Genomic DNA, 20,123 nt, shown 5'->3' with positions numbered 1-20,123 from the left:
ATGACAAAGCTATTTCACAGGGAAAAATTGAGTGGTAGAATTCAGGACATCGCTGGCTGTCCAAGGCACCACTCCAAATTTTCTTTTTTTAAAAAATTAATTTATTTTGATTTATCAACAATCACTTCCACATGCTTTTGAGTTTAAAATTTTTCTCCCCCCTCCCTCCTCACCACCCTCCCCAAGACGGCACACAATCTGATATAGGTTATACATTTACATTCCTATTAAACATATTTTCACATTAGTGATGTTGTAAGTATGAATTAGAACCAATAGGAGGGACCACCAGAAAGAGGAAACAAACCTCAACAAAAGAAAAAAAATAGCAAATAGTATGCTTCAATCTGCATTCAAAGTCCATAGTTCTTTCTTTGAATGAGGATAGCATTTTCCATTGTGAGGCCTTTGGAGATGTCTTAGATTCTTGTAATGCTGGGAAGGGTTAAGTTTATCAATATTAGTCATCACACAATGTGGCTGTTATTGTGTACAACATTCTCCTGGCTCTGTTCACTTCACTCAGCATGAGACCGTACAGGTCTTTCCAGGTTTTTCTGAAGTCCACTCCAAATTTTCAAGAAACATCTAAACATCCAATTCCATTTTCCAATTGACTCTAACAACATGCCATCTGAATACTTAGGGTGGGAGTAGGGTGAGAGGTATGAACCAACACCATCCATTTGGCAGCAACAAGGACCATTAAGAGGCAAGCAACTATTTCTAAAAAAAGAGGTATAACTAATGGCTGCTTCCAGTAACTTATGGTTCCAGAACACTAACCATCATTTAATCTGGCCCAAAGGTGGGGAACCTGTGACCTCGAGGTGGCAGATTCAGTCAAAGGGCAGACTTAAGGACCTAGAGGGCCACATGTGGCCTCAAGTCCGCAGGTTCCCTATCCATGAATTCTGGCCACTCCTTGGTGCCTGCCAAAGGCTCTACTCAGCTTGGTTCTTATGCAAAGAGACCTGCAAGAACACAGGCCACAAAGGATCATAAGGACAGACAAGGAAAGACAGCCTGTTTTGGGTTTCACTTGAAAGAGGCAGATTTGACAGTGACACAGTAAATGGGGGCCATCAAAGTAACCAGGTGTGGAATATGAATTCTTTAGAACCCAAAAGCATTCAGTAAAACCCTGAACTTCTTTTTACGACTGAGGGGAAGTAAGTGTCAGTAATTTATTATGACCTATATCTGGAATCATTTGGATTCTCCCTATCCAGTATACTTCCATAAATTTATGTGAATGAGTTAGATCCTGAGATTTCTTGGACTTGATCTCTCACCCCTTGACTCTCTTATGAGCCACCATATGATTAGGGATCTGCCATTATGGCCTCAACTAACACAGTCACACAAACATTAGGTCATCAGTTTTATAGAGGCCATCCATGCTTTCCAGATAAGGGGACTATTTCAGATTTCTGTCCAAACTGTGGCAATATGAAGAGAAATTCTAGTAGTCCTGAGGAAGGGACAGTAAAAATATATAAAAGTATATAAAATGCCTTTCCAAATTAAAGCAAACTGCTCTTGACTAGGCTTTGCCATGAGAATACAGAAAAGGGTATTCACAATATCAGTGATTACATATCACTTGCCCAGGGCCTGGGCTATCTAGTCCAATATATTGACAAGGTCAGGAGCAGCTGTAGCAATCGACATAACAACTTTACTCAGCTCCTGATAATCTACTGTAAATTGCCAGGCATCATCTGCCTTCTTCATTGGCCATACAGCGTTATCATAAGATGAGTTGGTGTATCAAAATACTCCAGCCTCCATCTCCATCAAAATGGAGGAAATAATCACTTCCTCTGCCTTTAAGGCATGATCCTATTAAAAAATGCATTCACCTCTGCCTGTGATTGCCAAGTACACAAGGACAATTTATTCTCACTTTCCTTATACGGGCAATCTCGATTTTCTAAAAGAGCCAAGGGATTCTTTTTTCTATACTTCTATTTTCCCTGTAAACTACTTAAGCATCCATCATGCAAAACCTGCAGGAGGGGAGGGTAAATGGGAGCTCCCTCCTTTTCCCACTGAGAGAGCTCCTCATATACCCCTACATATGGGGCAGCCACAAGATGCCAGACAACAGTGCCATATCTATCCATCAAATCACCTGATGCTTCCTTTCTTACCCACCACTTTTTCTCTACTCCAATAATTAATTTAACCACAAAGTCATTACAAACAACACCTGCTGACCATGCCAAATATTCTGGTCTCGGCCTAACGCCAGTCTCACGATTCAGGCTCAGGATTAGAATGCAATAAAACACTTGGGGACCATGAAATGTAATAACAAGGACTTAACTAACAACAAGGAATAAAAAGGATATAATTACTAATGTTAAATTGTTAAATACTAATGATAAATACTAATTCAAATAAAATGCTACTCTCCACTGCCTCTGTGGTCACTACAATGAGGCACAAGCAGGAAGACATCCTTAAAGGGTTTTAAGAGTCCAACTAAAATTTCCCAAGTATCAACTCAACATAAGCTGAGCCTTTTATATCTGGGGGCAGGGGAAAGAGCCAAACCAATGATTCAAACCCTAGTATCCTGGCCCAACTAAATCTTGAGAATCTTGAGGCCCTGCCTCCTTAAAGGAAAACTAGTCCAGTACAAACAAAACAGGTGGTACTCATATCACAATAGTTTCTACATTGGTAAGGAGGTCCCCAGACTAGTAAGATCACAGGTAAGAACAACAAAAAATATATAAAGTTCTCTGCTAGGTGGTGGAAACACAAATGAAAAATAGTTTCTGCCTTCATGGAACTTATATTCTATAATCAAATTGTTACAGTCACCCCTTTAAGCTTTTTATTTCTTATGAAATAAAATATTTGACATTAGAAACAGAGACTGGACCTATGATTTTCTTGGTTTAGGAAAGTATGGGAGTAAGAAATTTCCCCCCTCCTGATGCCCAGCCCCCTTAGAAATGCATGTAGAAGGAGCAACTAGGTGGTACAGTGGCTAGAGATCTGGCCTTGGAGTCAGGAGGACCTGAGTTCAAATATGACCTCAGACACTTGACACTAGCTGTGTGACCCTGGGCAAGTCACTTAAACCCAATTGCCTCACCAAAAAGCAAAAAAAAAATGCATCTAGATACCTTCTCTGAAAATTATAGTCTTAGAGAATTACTTAGAGTACTTGGAGTTTACTTGACTTGCCCAGGGTTACATATTCTGTCTATGTCAGAGAAGAACTTCAACCCAGGTCCTTCTAGCTTTGAAGCCAGTTTTCTAAGGACTGTATCATATCATATTTACTGACTGATTTATCACTTAAACATAAACATAACCTAAAATATCTTACTTTTATCACAACTCTTTGCCAAATTCAACATATTTATCAAGCACTTGGACATCAAACTGGGCAAATCACAGTACTCTTTGGAGACTGTTGTTTGATTTATCTCAAAGCTAATCATACTCTTTATTCCAAGTTGGGCGTTGGTTTGCCAAACACCCAACAGATGCTTTTTAATCTCAAAATTGCTTGAGTGTTACTAAAAAGCCTTCTTCCACCTTATTAAATGTTTTTTTTTTCCTGTGTGACTGTGGTTTCTTTCCCCTGACAATAGCCATTCTTATCCTAGAAATAATCACTTTATTTACACTTTCAAATGCCTACTCTCTGTAATTTCACTTAGATCAGCAGATAAATGTTTTAACACACTCAGTTTCAGGTGGTTTTAGTCTACAATTTACAACCTTAATTTCATTTGAAAAGATAGTTCTTTGACTGTTTACTTCATTAGCAACAACAGTCCCCCCAACTTAACAATAGTCGTATCTTCATTTTAATCTATGAAAATGTTTTCTTAAAAAAAACAAACCTTAAAGTGCCTTTAAAAATAGTCCAAGTAAAGCAAGTTCCACAAATTAAAATGCCCTTGCAACATCTATGTGAAAAAAAAAATCCTAAGTAGTATTTTCCTTATTTTGCAGAAAAACAAAGCAAAGTTATTACATCTGAGTGACCAGTATGGCATGATCCTGAAGAAGAATTCTGGCATCATGCTCCTCACTACAGGGTTTGGGTGTCCCACATCTCAGAAAACTTGTCTGCAATGAATTTATGCCCCCCATAGGAAGGGGTAGGTCTAGCAGTTTCTTGGATCAAAACCCCAAGAAGCCTTAAGTCATAAGAATGTACTTCTTTTGGACATAGATTGGGTTGATGCTCTACAATCCTTCCTTATTCTCTCAACACAGAGTCACCAGCGTCTTCAGGTCCCTGTCCCCTCACTAGGACTCCTTATATCTTGGTGAAATGGTTTATGTTTCCCTCAGTTGGCAGGTATCCTTTCCCTCAGGATAGTTTCAACAATTCCTTCCCCCAGAAAGTCTTGTGGGGGGGGGGTATGGGGTAGAATTATTGGGAGGTGCCTTAGTTTGTAATGAAGCTGTCTTTACATAACTACTGCGAATCTATATTTACCTGAAAGAAATAAGATCTCTTGGCTGACTTAGTGGCAAACCTGAGCCCCTAGATGAGGGTGAGAGAGAATCCTTTCCTGATCTCTACAGGCTTTCAACATAGGTCACTCAAGGGGCCAAGTTTTGGTATCACCCCTCTGATAGGGCTTCCAGGAAGTGATAAATGCTGGCTATTGGACTAGGGCACACTGGGAACATGGTACAGGGCAAGTCTTGGTAACCACCTATCATCAAGGCAGATGAACCTTATCTAGGATGAAGATCATTGACTGTGTTGTGGCCCTGATGTTCCTGATTCAGTTCTTATTATCATTGCTTTTCATTGGGAGACCCACAGTAATTTGCAAAGATTTGGCATCATCTACCACATGGACTGGATCATTGAAATTTGAGGTTTGGTCCTTCTGAAGGGGGGAAGTCAAAGCCTTGGATTTCTAGTTTTCAATGACCATATTGTCACTCAGGGTGTCATTTCATTGTATTTATCTTTCTGTGTTTCTGTTTTTGTTTCCCCTACATTGCTCCTCTGAGGCTGCCTATTTTAGATCCTTGGAATCCTTGAGGTCATAGTTATTCAGTAATGGCCCTAAGGCCATTTAAGTGCTCAAATGGTTTAGAAGACCTTTAAGACCTAGTCATGAAAGAGTGTGATGGGGTAAAAGTGATGATCATACAAGCTGAATTAGTATTTCCCTGAGGGCAGCTAGGTGGCACAGAGGATAGAGTGCTGGGCAGGAGTCAGGAAGACTCACCTTCCTGAGGTCAAATCTGGCCTCAGACACTTTATAGCAGTGTGACTCTGGACAAGTCATCTAACTCTGTTTGCCTCAATTTCCTTATCTGTAAAATGAGTTGGAGAAGGAAATGGCAAACCACTCCAATATCTTTGCCAAGAAAACTACAAATGGGGTCACAAAGAATCAGACACAACTGAAAAAAGTGTTTTTTCCCTAAAAGGGAGGGAAGTTGTCCCTGAAACTGGATTGATCCAGGGGATTGGGGTCTAAGCCATGCAAGTCAATGAACCCTTTTACCTAGACTTGTTTCCATGAGGAGGAGGGTGGGAGAAAAGATAGGGGAGGCATCTACTTGATGTTTTGTCTTTTGCTTTCTGTTAAATGTTATATAGTCTACAAGTGTCTCTTGTATTTTAATCCACAGCCTGAACCTGGACCAACCTGGTCTGAGTCAGACCTAGAATAACATCACTTAACAAAACATATAGAAATCACGTTTTTGTTCTTCTCCCCTACCCCCAATTCAATTGGATTATGTCTCTCTATCTAATATCCTGCATGAAGAACAAGCAAGTTTGAGATCCAACTATTCTACTATTGATTATTGATATAGTTTCATCTTAATAAAAATGGCTTTTAATTTTATCTAACATTATGACCCTCTAAACACTCTATATTTCAGCTAAATAGACCACTTGGCCTATTGAACATGGCCTATAATTTTTAGGTTTTCTTCGTGTCTAGAACATGTTGCTTCTGTTCTAACCACTGAATTTCTATTCATCCTTTAAATTTTAACTCAAATTCCACCTCCTTTATGAGGTCTTCCTTGACCTTCCAATATCAATGACAACCTTTTCCCCTCAGAACTCACACACTACTTTTTGAATCTTTCTAATGTACTTTTACTGTAATTTTCTGAATTACAGTTGTCTGGTTTCACCCCTACTAGACAACAAAGTGACTGAGAATAGGAGTGTCTTTCATCTACACTTTATATTTCTTCCCAAGTCTGACAAACTACTTTACATATGGGAGGTATTTAATGTTTGTTCAGATAAAGTTGTTAGGCAGAGCATAGGGCTTTGGGGAGTATTTGTTAACCTTTTGACAATCTTTTACATAACTAACAGGCCACATATTCATAAAACTAAATAATCCTTATTTAGATTATCTAGTTTTTAATAGCCTAGATAACACGTTTTTTTTTTTAACAGTTTCTGCCGTACACTAACATGAATCTTGTGTCAAAATTGGGAACGAAAGGATGATAATATATAGTGTTCTTTATCCTTGAAACTTTGTTTTTTTCTTTCTTTGAAAGAGGAAAAGTTCATTTATGTTGTGGACCCTTTTGGTGAAACTTAGGGTCTATTCTGAGAATAACTGAATTGAATAATTGAAGGGAATGCTAAATTTCAATGAAAGATTGATGAAAATAAAGATATAATTTTTCATATCTAAGTTAACAGACCCCTTGAATCTATCTGAGTTGGAGGGGAGGGGTCTATAGACCTCATGATAAGAACTTCTGGTCTGTACCATAACTTTACTGTAAGAAACAAAGTGGATAAGAAGGGTCTTTTAATGTATAAAATTATAATTCCAGATCATATAAAATTGGACTATGACCTAGTCCTTTTTAAACTTCTATTTAAGTAAAGCCATAAATCTGTTATATAAACTAGATTAATTTCCTCCAGTCACAGCTAATAGGAAGAGCAGAATTTTTTATGCCAATGACAAGGTTTTATTAACTGAAACATGAGGAAGAATGTTATAGTTTTGAAAAACCTCTGGTTTTCCTGCCCTAGCCTTTCTCTGTTGAGCTGGCTGTCTATTCATCAACTATATCCTTTCCTTACCTGGTACCTTCTTTGCTCTGCTCTGCCAGTCAATCAATAAAAATTATTAAGTACCTACTATATGCCAGGCACTTTACTAAATGACTGGGATATAAAGAAAGGCAAAATACAGTCCCTGCTTTCAGTTTGACAATGATGGAGACAGCATACAAACAACTTTGTACAAACAAGCTGTATACAAGATAAATTGGAAATAATCAAGAGAGGGAAGTTACTAGAATTAATTAGCACTGGGAAAGACTTCCGATAGAAGGTACAATTTTAAGTGAGGCTTGAAGGATGCCAAGGAATTTAGGAGACAGAGATGAGGAAGGATAGAGTGCTAGGTATGGGGGGCAGTCAGTCAAAATACCTAGAATCTGAAGACGGGTTTGTTGTTTGAGGAAGAGTAACTAGGTTAGTGTTACTAGATTGCAGAGTATATCAGGGTTTACAAGGTATAAGATGACTGGGGGGGGGGACAGGGTATGAAGGACTTTGAATACTAAACAGAATTTTATATTTGATCTTGCAGTTCGTTATGAATGACATTAATGACAACTGGTGAGCTACACATTCTCTTTCTCCACCCCCCCACCTAATTTTGGAAATTGTTTTAGAAATAGGGACTGTGCCCTTGATTTCAGTAATATGGGTAACTGCTAGATGAAGAAACTCCCTCTGCCAATTAGGTCAGCACCATCTCTATAACATATAGTCCAGGGGTGGGGAACCTGCGGCCTCAAGGCCACTTGTGGCCTTCTAGGTCCTCAAGTGAGGCTCTTTGACTGAATCCAAACTTCACAGAACAAATCCCCTTAGTAAAAGGATGTGTTAGGTAAAACTTGGATTCATTCAAAAGGCCATACCCAAGGACCTAGAAGGCCACATGTGGCCTCTAGGCCTTAGGTTCCCTACTCTTGATTAGTCTAAGAGAGTTTCTTCTGATTGGAGCCAAACAATCAGAGAATCCCCACTTTCCCTATAAAATACCTGAGCTACTCTGATTACTGAGCAGCCATGAGTCCTGAGCTGAGTCAGCTGGTCTCCAGTTCTCTCCATGCCTAAACACTCTCCTTGTCTTCCAGGTGTGGGAAGAAGCTACTGGATTTCATATCTGACTTCTTTCAATGTTTCCCTCCCCCTACTTCTGTTGCCTTTTGCTAATACGCATGCTCTACAGAACTTCCATTTGAGAAAAAAAATTAGCTTTACACAGGGGCACCCCTTAAAAGCCCACCTCTATCAAGAATAGGAGACATGATGCAGAATTTTTATAACAGTAATGTCGACTCTCACAAATTCAATTCATTAAGAGCTGTCAAGGCCTATTCTTTGCCAGGGACTGGGCCCAGTGCTGGGTATGCAAAGACAAGAAAGAAACAGTCCCAGCTTTCAATGAATTTATATTCTACTTGGGGAGGGGGGTGGAGATAAAAACACGCACACAGAAAAGTAAATGTAAAATATGTAAAAAAGTATATTATCATCATCTTTCCCTCACCCTAAATCTCTTCCCTTTTCCTGACTTCCCCCTTCCATTCACCTCAAGTTTGCAACTCTGGAGTCCTCCTTGACTTTTCCCTCCCTTTTACCTCATATCAATTCAGTTACCAACTCATATGATTCTACACCTTTCTTGAACTCTCCCTTTCTTTCAATTTGCATGAGTAGGAAACTATTTCAGGTCCTTATAACCTCTTGTCTAGACTACTTCAACAATCCAATTAGTCTCCCTCCTTCCAATCTCTCCCTACTCTGGATTGTGAACCCAGGTTTTCCACTGAGGTCAGCTTTCTGTCCACCACACTTACTTTGCCCTCATATTTCAGTTCACCTGGGGGTCCTATAAAAGATCTATCCTGATCCCCTTAGTGGTGGGTGCCCTTAATAAGGGAAATTACTTTACATTGACTTTTTATCTATTTTGTACTTTGCATTGTTTTGCCCCTTAGTTTCCCCTCTGACCACTCTCCCAGTTCAGAATCTTGCTTCATGTTTCACTGAAAAAAAATTGAGTCCATTTGCCAAGAGATTCCTCTTCTCTCCTCCTCCTCAATTCATATCTCCCTTACACCTTCTGCTATTATCTCCTGCACCCATCCGATATGAAGAAATGGCCCTTCTCCTTGCAAGGCAACTCCCTGTACATGCACAAATGATCCAATTCGATCCTGACTATTCCAACAGATTGCCCACTCTAGCATCCCTTTTCTTTCACTTATTGCCAATCTCTTTTTTTGCTACTAGATGCCTACAAGATGCCCATATCTCTCCCCTTCTCAAAAAATCCCCCAAAACTTCCCCCTGGCTATTATCCCACATCTTGCCTCCTTTCTGTGGCTAAATTACACGAAAGGGGCCTCTACAATAGGTTCCTTCAGTTCCTTTCCTCTCACTCTCTCTTTTTTTTTTTTAAACTCTCTACAGTCTGGCTTTGGACCTCATCATTCAACTAAAACTGCTCTCTCCAAAGTTACCAATGATCTCTTAACTGCCAAAACAAATGACCTTTTCTCAGTCCTCATCCTTCTTGACCACTCTTAAGCTTTTGACATGGTTGATAACCCTTTCGTCCTTTTCTTCTCTTTAGCCTTTCATGACACTTTTCTCTCTTGGTTCTCCATCCTATCTGACTGCTCCTTCTTAGTCTCTATTTGTAGGTTCTTCTGCCGAGGCTTTTATCACCTTATTCCTGGACTACTGAAATAGCCTGCGAGATGGACTCCCTGACTCATCTTTCTTCACTCTGGCCCACTCTCCACTCAGCTGTTTAAATGATCTTCCTAAATAAAGGACAGGTCTGACCATATAACCTGCCCCCCTCCATTCAATAAACTCTCTATCACTTCCAGGATTAAGTATAAGATCCTCTGTTTGGCATTCAAAGACCTTCACAACTTGGTCTCTCCCCCCAACCTTACCAGTCTTCTTACATCTCACACCTCCTATGTACTCTTTGATTCAGTGATGTTGGCCTCCTGGCTGCTCCATCTCCTGCCTCTGGACATTTCCACAGGCTGTTCCCCATACCTAAAGTGCTCTCCTTCTTCATCTATGCCTCCTGGCTTCCCTGGCATCCTTCAAGTCCCAGTTAAAACCCTACATGCTACAGGAAGCCTTTCCCAATCTCTTTTAATTCTAGTGCGTCCTCTGGTGATTATCTCTAATTTATCCTGTAAGTAGCTTGCTCGTACAGTTATGTGCATGTTGTCTGCCTCATCAGACTGTAAGCTCCTTAAGAGCAACGTATGTCATTAGTTTTTCTTTATATTGCTAGTGCCCACACACTGTAGTTCTTTTTAAAAATTCTTTCTAAAAATTTTAATGGTATTTTATTTTTTCCAATTATGTGTAAAGACAATTTTCAACATTCATTTTTCAAAAAGATTTTGAGTTCCAAATTTTTCCCCTTTCTTACCTTGCCTCTTTCCTTTCCAAGACAGCAAACAATCTGATATAGGTTATACATGTACAATTATGTCAAACATATTTCCATATTAGTTGTGTACACAGTGGGTTCTTAAAAACGTTTATTGACTGACTAGAATGTAAAGTCCTGGAGAGCAAGATCTTTCTTTTGTTTCTTTTATGTTGGTATCCCAGTACCTACTACAACATCTGGCACATCTGGATTGTTGGAAAATGTTGCTTGTCCTTCGTTCTTGAAGAGGACCGTGGCATCAGGAAGATGATGTCATGACATGCAAGTGAACTGAATTTAAGTGAGGGAGGGATGTGCAAAGTTACCAGCCTCACTTTCTCCTCCAGAGCCATCTGGGTCCTGTAGCCAGATATGGATCAGGACAACTGAAGAGGGCCCAGGATGCAGTAGGGGACCTTGGCCTTTTCAAGCTAAAGTCTTTAACAGGTCTCAGTTTGACTGAGGCAATGCCCATTCAGTGATTGAGGTTTAATAAGAATTGAGGCAGAGAATGGCCTCTTTACCTAGTCAAAAATTTAAAAAGTAAAATTAGAGACAGTACTTTTAGCAAGGGAAAGCCTTTATAATTGGGAAGATCTGGCACTGCCTCATGGAGATGGGTGGCATGTGAGCTAAGCCTTGACAGGAGCAAAGACTTTTAAGAGTCATTCTTAAATGATGCAGAGGCCTTTGGCATAGGGCAAAGTCAAGGAGATGGAAAATGGAATGCTGTGTAGATGAACAGCTAATAGACCAATGTGGTTGGAATGGTCTGCAGTGGTGAGGAACCTGTGGCCTTGAGGCCCCCTGTAGCCTTCTAGGACCTCGGGTGCAGCGTTTTGACTGAGTCTAAGTTTTATAGAACAAATCCTTTTATTAAGAGGATTTGTTCTGTGAAGTTTGGATTCAGTCAAAGGGCCTCACTTGAGGACCTAGAGGGCCACATGTGGCTTTAGGCCTCAGGTTCCCCACCCCTGGTCTGGTATCTAAAACACAGGGATCACTCCTTAATTAACAATAAAGAATAGCAATTCTTTAAGCACATGCCAGAGAAGTCGATAATGAATTGATAGAGATTCAGCACTTGCCAAAATGTTGCATTATATTCTACTAGTTGATACACAGAATAAAGAGAAAGTTAACGATCTATTCTCTAGGTCTGTTAAGTTTAAGGTTCAACAAAGTCTAGGTGCCAGGTTACCGTGAGATATAGAAATTTCACTATGGTACCCCATTATTTTGGAAGTATCTTACCTGAAGTTACAGAAAAATACTTTTCTCTTATTCATGCACAATAATATTTTACTACCACTAAAACTTGAAAAAAAGAAGCCCATAGCACTAGCCAATTTCCCTTATTACAAGTAGCAATGCAGACCTCCTTAGAATTTTTGGCTGCCTTCATATCTGTTCCAGCTTAGATTTTGGCTCTGTGACTTATTAGGTTTGAAGGCACAGGTCAGGAGGAGGAGACCAAGAAACAGTTGGTAGATGTGCCAGGGCTTCCTCCTATTTATCCTTTCCAAAGGCTCTTTTGAGGCAGCATATGGTGGTGCATAGAATTCCAGACTTGGACTCAGGAGGACTTGGATTCAAACCCTGTCTCAGATACTTACAAGCTATGTGACACTGGGCAAGTGTGGGCCCTGATTTCCTCATTTGTACAATGTTGAAGTTGAACTTAATGACCTCTAAGGTCCCTTTCATCTTTAAGTCTATAATCCTAATATGGATCTCTTATCAAGGTTGAGAACCAAAACATGACCATATACTGTTATCCCCCCATTTTTCTCTATCTTTATTTTTCGTTCTTTACAGAGTGAAAAAGTTCAATTGGTTTTTAAGTTCTCAAACTGGCTCCTAGATCTATAATTTGTAAAGCCCTACTACAAGTTGTATTGTTATGTTACCAGAAAGTTAAGTACCTAGATCCTATTTTCTTAGCTTCTCAAAAGAAATATCTCTCCAAGTGAAAAAAAATAAACATTATACTTTCAGCTTTTAAAGAGATGGAAGTACTGTCCACTTGCAAAATGTTTCCTAATCTATATCATGACAGTAGTTAAGGGTGTTCTTCATGATGCTATCCGTGTTCCCAATATAAAACTACATGATATATTCCCTTCAATGACAGGAAAATTTTCTTCTCTGTAGACATAATGATGTGCTTCCTTTTATTGGTTAATAATAACTCCATAAATCAAGTAACTGGGACATGTATTTCTCTCCTCCTATTACCTATTTTTTTAGGGGGGAGGGGGAGACAGAGGATATTTTTGTTTTGAATTATTCTGTTTCATAAGTCATAGAGCCAAAATCTAAGCTGGAATATATATGATGGCAGCCAAAAGGTATTTTTACCTTATATAAGCTTTCTAAAATTCTTTTTTGGAAGCAAGAGGGGGATAATGCACACATGCATAAATAACAATGAGTTTTTTTTGAATGTGGGAAGAAAGACATTTTAGAAGCTGCATCTTTTTTTTTGCTTTTTGGTGAGGCAATCAGGATTAAGTGACTCGCCCAGGGTCACACAACTAGTAAGACTCATCTGTCTGAGACTGGATTTGAACTCAGGTCCTCCTAACTCCAAGGCGAGAGCTCTATCCACTGCACCACTTAGCTGCCCCTAGAATCTACATCTTTTCAAAATGATTATACTTATATTAATTGATGAAAGGGAAAGAAGGAACCTGTCAAGTTATGTTCTATCAACTTACTCGATCTCTGTCTTATGGATATGACAGACAAGGTGTCCTGTGGAAATCAGGAAGGAAGGACTATAACAAAATTGAGCAATCTTTTTCTTAATAGTTTGGAAAAGAGTTGATAAGTTTTCAATTGAAAAAATGACACAGATAGTTTGACTGTATACCTCTGCATTATTCATTTTTTCATAATCATGCTTCACTGAAAGGAAGAAAAAAAGAAGGTAGGGAAAGGGTTTTGGGGAACATACCCAATATGTGTGTCTTCAGTTCTTCCTTCACCACTAAATACACACCTTGCTGCTAAAATATCACCAAAGCTAACATCTACTGGGTGTTCCACAGGATAAAAAGCCTGTCCGTAAAACAAAGATAAAAATGCATTAAGGGAAACACGTTGTATAGAATCTTGGGCCTAATGTTTTTGTCTTCCCTTAAGAAGTTAAGACATTATTTTTTTTCATGGTTTGATAGGAAAGTTAATCCCAAGGTTTTAAACTTAAGAACACTAAACTTAAAAATAAATCACTAAAATCTGAAAAAAAAATTAAGAATCTGATTACTCAAATCTGAGAAACTGATTTTAAGTAATTTTTAGGATAGATACGTCTTCACCAATGTGTTTGCAATCATTCTGGAATTTAACAGAACAGAGCAAGGCTGGATGTTGAAGGGAATTAGAATCTGGTATACAAAAGCTATTCAAGAAATTTTAGGGAAACAATCAGTTGTTGTGGTTTTGGAGTTTTTTTGCTTATCTCCCCCCGCCAAAAGTTCAATTGCTTTTCACATACCTGTGGCAACTGAGGACTTTGTCGCCCTATTAACGTCCATTGTCCATTCCTTACTCTGTATCCACTTACTACTTTACCTACATAAACACATAACTATGATGAATTATTACTGATACCTTAGAAATACAAGAGTTATCATTGACTACTTTTAAATTAAATACATGTCTCTTCAAAAAGAAATCTTGTCTATACGTAAACCCTCCAATGTAATTTTTGGTAAACTGAGTAAAAATTTCCAAGTTATTCTGTAAAAGAGGTGTGGTTAATATATTTCATTCAAGATAACTTTGAGACTGAAGGCAATTTACAGCTTTCGTTCTTATTATTAGCATAACGTAAAGAAACAAACATTATATTTAAACAAAGTTGCTCAACGTTCTTACCCAAGTGGTGAGTGTGAACTCTATATGCAAAGAGGTGCATTGGATATTTTTTGTAATGGCATGAGACATCTGCATTGACCACTATTAGAAATGAAAAGAGAAAGAAAAATGTTATTATTTGGTCATTATTTTTGTTGGTTAGCTAGTTCACCAAAGACATTTTTGTAGCACAGAATGCAGAATATTGTTCCAATCTTCTCTGAAGGAACTTAATTCAACAAATATTTATAAGTAAGGTCTTCTGTATGAAAGACATTGTATTACTTATAGTAAAGACTTCAAAGAAGAATAGGAAACCATGCCAGGATCTTTCTTATCACATCCACAGTTCATAAACAAAGCTGACCAGGGTTGGACACCTAAAGTAATCTTAGAGGCTTTGGCTAGTACTTTAATTTTGAAATTTATTCTGCAGAAAAAGTAAGCTTGATGAAACCTGCCTTGAATTTCACAAAGAAGAGATTTGCTTTTTATTAAATCAAAACATGTAAATCAATAAGACTTCTTCCAAATCAATAACATCTTCCAAATAGTTTGAGCTCCACAAATATTACTAAAATGAACACATGGACATAAATAATGAGGAGGTAGTTCTGGTCATTAAATTTAAAAAGAATTTTTTTAACCAATCCTAGGATTTCAGGGCAGTTAGGTCATGCAGTAGATAGACTGCCAGGCCTGGAATCATCTTCCTGAGTTCAAATCTGGCCTCAGACACTTACTAGCTGGGTGACTCTGGGCAAGTCACTTAACCCTGTTTGCCTCAGTTTCCTCATCTGTAAAATGAGCTGGAGAGGGAAATGACAAACCATTCCAGTATCTTTGGCAAGAAAACCCCAGATGGGACCATGAAGAGCTGGACAAGACTGAAAGCAATTGACCCAACAAAAATTTCAATGCTGTAGGTGAAGCTCCCAATGAAAAAACTCCTTCTATGAATGCAGATCAGCACCTCTTCCTCAACTTACAGTTTTAGCCTAGTACATGCAGAAGTTAAGCGACTTAGTCAGGGTCACATAGTGATTATATGTCAGAGGAGGGACCTCAATTCATGTATTCCTAACTCTAAGGCCCACTCTCTATACACTCTGTGTCAATTTAAAAGATAATTTAAAGTGAAAATAATGGTAAAAATAATTTTGCTAATTATACTGCCTTTCTCTTCAAAAGTATGTTATATTACTCCACTTACCCTCACAATATCCCTCCAAGACAGCAAAAGCCAGAAATCATTATGCCCATTTTACAGACAAGGGAACTGAGGTTTAGAGAGTTTCAATGGCCTAAGGTTGATAAAAAAGCTAGTGCTGGATCTGCTAGTTTTCTGATCATAAGAATAGACTATGGTATTATCTTTTCTATAGAGCACTCTCAATTGCCCAGAGAAAGCACATCTGGCTTGCTCTTTTCTCAGTTTCTATACTCTACATTCTATTCTCTAGCCTTCTTCATTAGTACTTCAGTAACTGGGTAGAAATAGTAAAGAAACATGATACTGAAATTATGCCATTATTTAATGCGTTAAAGATGGTGAGAATGTCAATAAAGTTTTGAGATGCATGGGTCTCACTTGTGCCTCAAAATGTACTGATTTGTGTTCCTGTGTATAACAAGGTTTAGTTTTACTCAGGGAACAAAATTCATTCTAAAAGATAATGGTACTCTTGATGCATATTCCTGAGCCCAAGAGGCAATAAATACTGGAAAGATTTGTGATTTTTGTCAGCATGGGGAATTCCTACTTCTACCTAATCAGGCAACAGGAAACAAAGGGCCAGTAAGTACAACTAGGACTTAACAGATAAGACTAGGAAGCTGTTTCAAGCACATAGAGGATAAAGGATTTGCTTAGGTCACCTAGCTCAATCAATCAACCAATTAACACTTACTAAGTGCTTACTATGTACCAGGCACTGTGCTAAGTGCTAGGGATACAACAAGAAGCAAAAGTCAGTCTCTATCCTCAAGAAGCTTACAATCTAATAAGGAAGACAACTTGCAAACAGAAATATACAAACAAGTTATTGACAGGATAAACAGGAAATAATTACAAGTGAGAAGGCTCTGGAATTAAGAGTAATTGGGGAAATCTTCCAGTAGAAGGGGGGATTTTAGTTGGGACTTAAAGGAAGCTAGGGAGTTCAGTAGTTGGAAGGGGAGAAGGGAGAGCATATCATGAATGGAGGACAGCCAGAGAAAATGCCCCGGAGCAGAGAGATGGAGTGTCTTGCTTGTGGAACTAGGAGCTGGTGTCACTGAGGTGGATCTTGGACCAAGACTTTTTGACTCCAAGTCCAGTACTCTATTCACTAATGCATTTTAAGAATCGAATATCTAATAAGAGAAACTGTTAACATAACGTCACTCACCTTTCTCCCCTGGTGGTATGACAGTATCCACAGACATCATAAGATACATGCCAGCAATTAAAGGTTGCCTGTAGAAAAAAAAATCATGTTTATTTCATGTTTCTCAAAAAAGTACAAACATGAAATCTATCACTTTGTAAATAAAATATGCTATAAAACATCAGCTTAGCAAATGTTAATTAATAAACGACCTCTATGTCTTAGGGCATAATGAATGCAGCTATGTTTGATAGATGGATGAAAAGCACTAAAGTGGGAGAGTAAAGACATATAACATATACACTAATTTTCCCCTCAAATAATTAAAAAAATAAAATAGAACTAAATTATGATTAAAACTTACACTTTCGAATATCTAATATGACATAAATGTTGTCAAAATCTAATGAACAGTCTCTGCAGTTGGACGGGAGGAGTCTACGACACGACCTCTTCTCATATCTGAGGTACATTGGAGATACTTCTCATTGGAGTTGAAGAGGCTGAGGAATGGGGAGGCCAGGATGATTTAAGGGGGGAGGGATAGTTTAATGAAGAGACAATTGCAAAGTAATAGTCCCAGAGAAAGAGCGTGAAAGAGGAATGGGGTGTAAGGAGTATACTAATAAGTATGCTTTCTACCATGCCCAATCACTGGGTGAAGAAAAGGCAAAGATAATATCTTCATTTGTGCTCCACAGAATAAAATGCTTCTGACTAAAGTAATGTGGGAAACCCAAAACCAAAAGAAATAATAAGAAGCTACACCTTAAATTTCTAATCAGAACCACTGTCACATCTCTTCTGGTCAAATAGATCAATACTCATTTATATGACAGGGCAAATCCTTCACTTTAATTTTAAAATTCAATTTCATGTAATTTTTTTTCAAGATTGAACAGTATGCTATATTGACAAAACACTGATTGCTTACATGATAAAGAAAACATACAATGTAAAATACAGAAAAAGTTGATTCTATCTCCTCTCCCCACCTCCCTCATAATGCTCATCATGATTTGGTTGAAATAAGACTCAGAGCCAGTGATTCAGGTAGTAGTGTGAGACTTGGGTTCTTGGTTACCCCAATAATGCTGTTTTTCTCTGAGCTGTGAGTCAGTGGGGTAGGATAAAGGGGTAGGGTGGTACCACTGAGAACTAGCCAGTGATTAATTCACATTTTATAATTAAAAGTACTTACTGTAGACGTGTCAGGTGCAAGGTCACACCAGAACAATCCTTGTGGTTATCTGAAAATACACACAAAGACACACTATGAGTATGGCACATCAAGATAGAGACTTCAACATGATTAAATTTTCTTACCTCATGAACACACTTTACAATTCATAAATTGCTTTCCCATATGTTTTCTTAACTGTTCTCAGATATTTCACAAGTTGGAAAATTGATAATCCAAGTCAAACATCCACAGAGATGCAACTGAATAGTTCAATTACTAGCTCTATGCATATGACTCCCCTGAGAGATCAGTATTTTGGGGGTTCCTCAGCTCATAAAGAGGTGCTCTTTCCATACTCACTATGGCAATTCTAGGAGAAGGTGCCCCATTATTACGGAAGGATAAATCCAGATCCTAGTCTGGCTTACAAAAGATATAGACCTGGACAGTGCTGAGCTGAGGTGAAATATAAAATGCCTCTTCAAGCAGTACAACAAATTGCATCATGTCTTTGGAAGAGCACAATAGTAGTTACTGTTTCTTTAAGTTTATTTATTAATGTGTACTTTAGTCTCTTGCATTTACATTTTCTTTTGTGTAGAATGAATAAATAGCTGTCCAAAACCTGATCTACATCGTACCTTGGGTATATTTCTACTGCCCTCACCACAACTTTTGGAAGATCCTAGACATTTGCCAAAATAAGAACTTTAAGTAATTTTCCTGAGGTTGGGATGTAAAACCCCCAAAAGATAACGTGGCAAAAGAACATGATCTTTTCTCTGGAAGTCTGGCTTTTGCAGGACTAAACCAGGTCCACATCTGCCTAGGTCTAGAGCAGAGGGGTCCTTAGCATAGAGGGTAAAGGCAGGGTTCTCTTGTCTCCACTGGGACCAGTAGAGTTAAATTTTTTACACACACACACACACACACACACACACACACACACACGGCTCTACGATTTTTTGGTGGAGAGGAATCATGGTGAGGAAATTTCCTTTACTAATAATGTCAGTTTTACCACTTACAGTTTTAGAGAGTTGCCTGAACATTGAGGGTTTAAATGACTTGTCCAGAGTCACACAGTCAGTTTCTGTGAGTTGAGACTGAATTTAGAGACTATCCTTTCTACCATGTCATACTTCTTCTTTGCCTTACGTATCAATAAATGTTTACTGAATTGAATGAGTCTGACCTAGATGCAAAAATTCCACATACAATGACTACTGCTCATCATCCTAGTCTACATTCTTCTACTGGGTTCTTCATCAGCTGACTTTAGATTATTTCCCTTTTTATTTTATTAAATATGGTTTGCTCCTTGTCAACTCTATGCCTTCTCCCTTTTACTAATTCTTAATGACAAAAACACATTTCCCCCATTTTTGCCAAGATTAATCCCTTTTGTATTCAAAGACCTTTTCCTACTTTTTTTAATATTCTTGTCTGACATTTTATTACTTTAATATATAAGATCTGAAAATCTTGAATTTTCCAGAATTCAGTTTTTCTAGGATTTGTCTTTGAGTAGCTATAAATGTAAAGGAATGCATTTAGGTTTGAAAATAAACCTTGCAATTGAGCAAATCTAGGATTTTTTTTGGGTAGGAAAACATTACTGAAAAACAGTTTCTGTGAAAAGAACCAGAGGCCAGCTTGGTATGAATCAAAAGTCTAAAAGGGTTGTCAGAAGATGAAATCTTTAACTGGATTAATGGACTATAATTTTCAGAGTAAGCAGTAAGTCTTACTCTTACTCTAAGCTGTACTCTGACTTGATCAGACCCCATCTATAGTACAGCACTCAGTTCAGTGCACCATATTTTGGCAAAGTGACAAAGAGGGAATGTCACAAAGATCTCTAGTAAAAAGTGGCACCTAGGCTTTGCTTTGAAGAAGTTATCAATTTTATGAAGCAAAGGAGAGGGAAAAACATATATAACACGTATACATAACATACATAACCTACATAACATGCCATTCATAGTCTTTTTAATGAAAGGTAAGGGAGTTGAAAGGTGAGTCAGAATTAGAAAACGTTATCATAGGTTATCAGAGGAGGGGAGCAAATTTGTCATCTGATTTCCATTCAGGGCAGATTTAGGAATATTATTTAGTAATTACAGGTTCCCAGAGTTTAGAAGAGATTTGAGATCAGAAACCATCTGTTCTATACCATGGCTAAATAATGAATTCACTCTGTAGCATCTCTGACAACTGGTCATC

At 38.2% G+C, this 20,123-nt stretch overlaps 1 protein-coding gene across 9 annotated transcripts in view; it reads right to left on the bottom strand.

Moving 5' to 3' along the window:
• The window catches only part of PAM (peptidylglycine alpha-amidating monooxygenase), a 383,297-nt gene that overhangs the window by 104,161 nt on the left and 259,013 nt on the right, over positions 1-20,123 (bottom strand). For all 9 annotated transcript variants that reach the window (XM_078153066.1, XM_020973957.2, XM_078153065.1 and 6 more), the window contains 5 exons: positions 17,916-17,964; positions 16,736-16,803; positions 14,367-14,447; positions 13,984-14,060; positions 13,441-13,544 (listed from right to left, as the gene is read on the bottom strand). In XM_078153066.1, the coding sequence (XP_078009192.1) occupies positions 13,441-13,544; positions 13,984-14,060; positions 14,367-14,447; positions 16,736-16,803; positions 17,916-17,964 (379 nt within the window). The remainder of the gene's footprint in view (positions 1-13,440; positions 13,545-13,983; positions 14,061-14,366; positions 14,448-16,735; positions 16,804-17,915; positions 17,965-20,123) is intronic.

This window comes from Phascolarctos cinereus, unplaced genomic scaffold (assembly GCF_003287225.1).
Source record: "Phascolarctos cinereus isolate Bilbo 61053 unplaced genomic scaffold, phaCin_HiC Scaffold_4;HRSCAF=312, whole genome shotgun sequence".
In the NCBI taxonomy this organism is placed as follows: domain Eukaryota; kingdom Metazoa; phylum Chordata; class Mammalia; order Diprotodontia; family Phascolarctidae; genus Phascolarctos; species Phascolarctos cinereus.
Note: the sequence above shows the minus strand (reverse complement) of the source record. Positions and strands in the feature narration are given on the sequence as shown.